At 30.9% G+C, this 1,358-nt stretch overlaps 1 protein-coding gene across 1 annotated transcript; it reads right to left on the reverse strand.

The window, feature by feature from the left end:
• Window positions 1-311: 311 nt before the first annotated feature.
• LOC132933704 (uncharacterized) lies at window positions 312-821 on the reverse strand. The gene has a single exon (XM_060999987.1). The coding sequence runs from the start codon at window positions 819-821 to the stop codon at window positions 312-314; it is 510 nt and encodes a 169-aa protein (XP_060855970.1).
• Window positions 822-1,358: the final 537 nt, after the last annotated feature.

Below are 1,358 nucleotides of genomic sequence, written 5' to 3' on the forward strand. Positions count from 1 at the left end.
TCTCATTACAACAAACAAACTTAATTATTTAAAAATATATAAATATACGTATATTACATACGTATAATACACGGATATACGTTTTATACTGACTACGATAATACTGTATACCTACAACTAGTGTTGTACATTAAATAGATAAGAAGATACATGCAAAAAAATATATTCACTAACTTCTAACAGATAATTTTTTAATAAATGAAATCAAACATAATACGGTATAATTTAGAATATTTATTTTATGATAAAACAAATATATAGCTATTATTATCGTTTACAATCATATCATTAATATACATTTATTGATTCACCTATAAATTACAATCTCTTGTTGTAGCATATTGGCAACCAAGATTTTGCCAAAATTCTAATCTTTCTCTTATAAGTAACATAGCAGATATCGATGTACCTAACCTCGGAGCTAAAAATGCCAAACCGACACCCGGTATCATTGCCGTCAGAGAGAACCCAAAACTAGTTGACTTGATGAGTGTGCTTGCTGTTACTGTTTTTTCTAAGATTTCTGAACACTGATTGTAGTCTCTATGATCCTTATCCAAAGAAGTTTTCATTTCTTTAAACACTTCTTTCAAATGCAAACCAAATCGACCGGACATCATCATTTGCGCGAACGCTAACGTCGCACCGGTTACCGGTATTGCGCTTAGTGTTGTCAATACCGTGGAAATGGATTCCTGTGTTATTAACGCCGTTCGTAAATCTTCGATTTGTCTATCGTTTCCACAGTACGAGGAAACATTTGGTGTACATAATGCAATTGCTAACAATATGTAAAAAAACGCAGAATTTATTGATTTCATTTTTATTGGCACGTAGGTACAGCAAAAAATGTGTAAATATCCCAAAAGCTACGCCTGAAATTCGTACGAGTCGCAATGTGTTCAGTAAGCGTCTGTAAACATACAATACATACATGTTATATATGTAAAACAAGGTAATCTGCCTTTGAAACAATAACCTAGGAGCCTTCTATTAAATTTTCAAGCTTTTTTAATCAACAGATAAAATTTTATTGATATTTATAGAAAAAAAAATTAAAAAAATTGAAAACTGACAATGGCCGTAAACAGCTCAAAAAGAGTCAAAATATTTTGTAAATTTTATGGTGTATAGAAAATGCTAATATAAACATTCAGTCAAAATTTCATGTCCCTACGGTCATTTGTTTTAGAGTTACACTAAAAACCAAAATCGATTTTCTCGAAAACAGATTTTGCGTAAAAATTTCCGTTTTTCCTTAATTTTTCTTTTGTTTTTCACGTCGCTTGTGAAAACTACTGGGAAATTTTTACTTTTGACCCCCCAAAGTACCAACTAGATTCACTTTCCTATCAGAA

Source organism: Metopolophium dirhodum, chromosome 1, assembly GCF_019925205.1.
Source record: "Metopolophium dirhodum isolate CAU chromosome 1, ASM1992520v1, whole genome shotgun sequence".
NCBI classification, from domain to species: Eukaryota; Metazoa; Arthropoda; class Insecta; order Hemiptera; family Aphididae; genus Metopolophium; species Metopolophium dirhodum.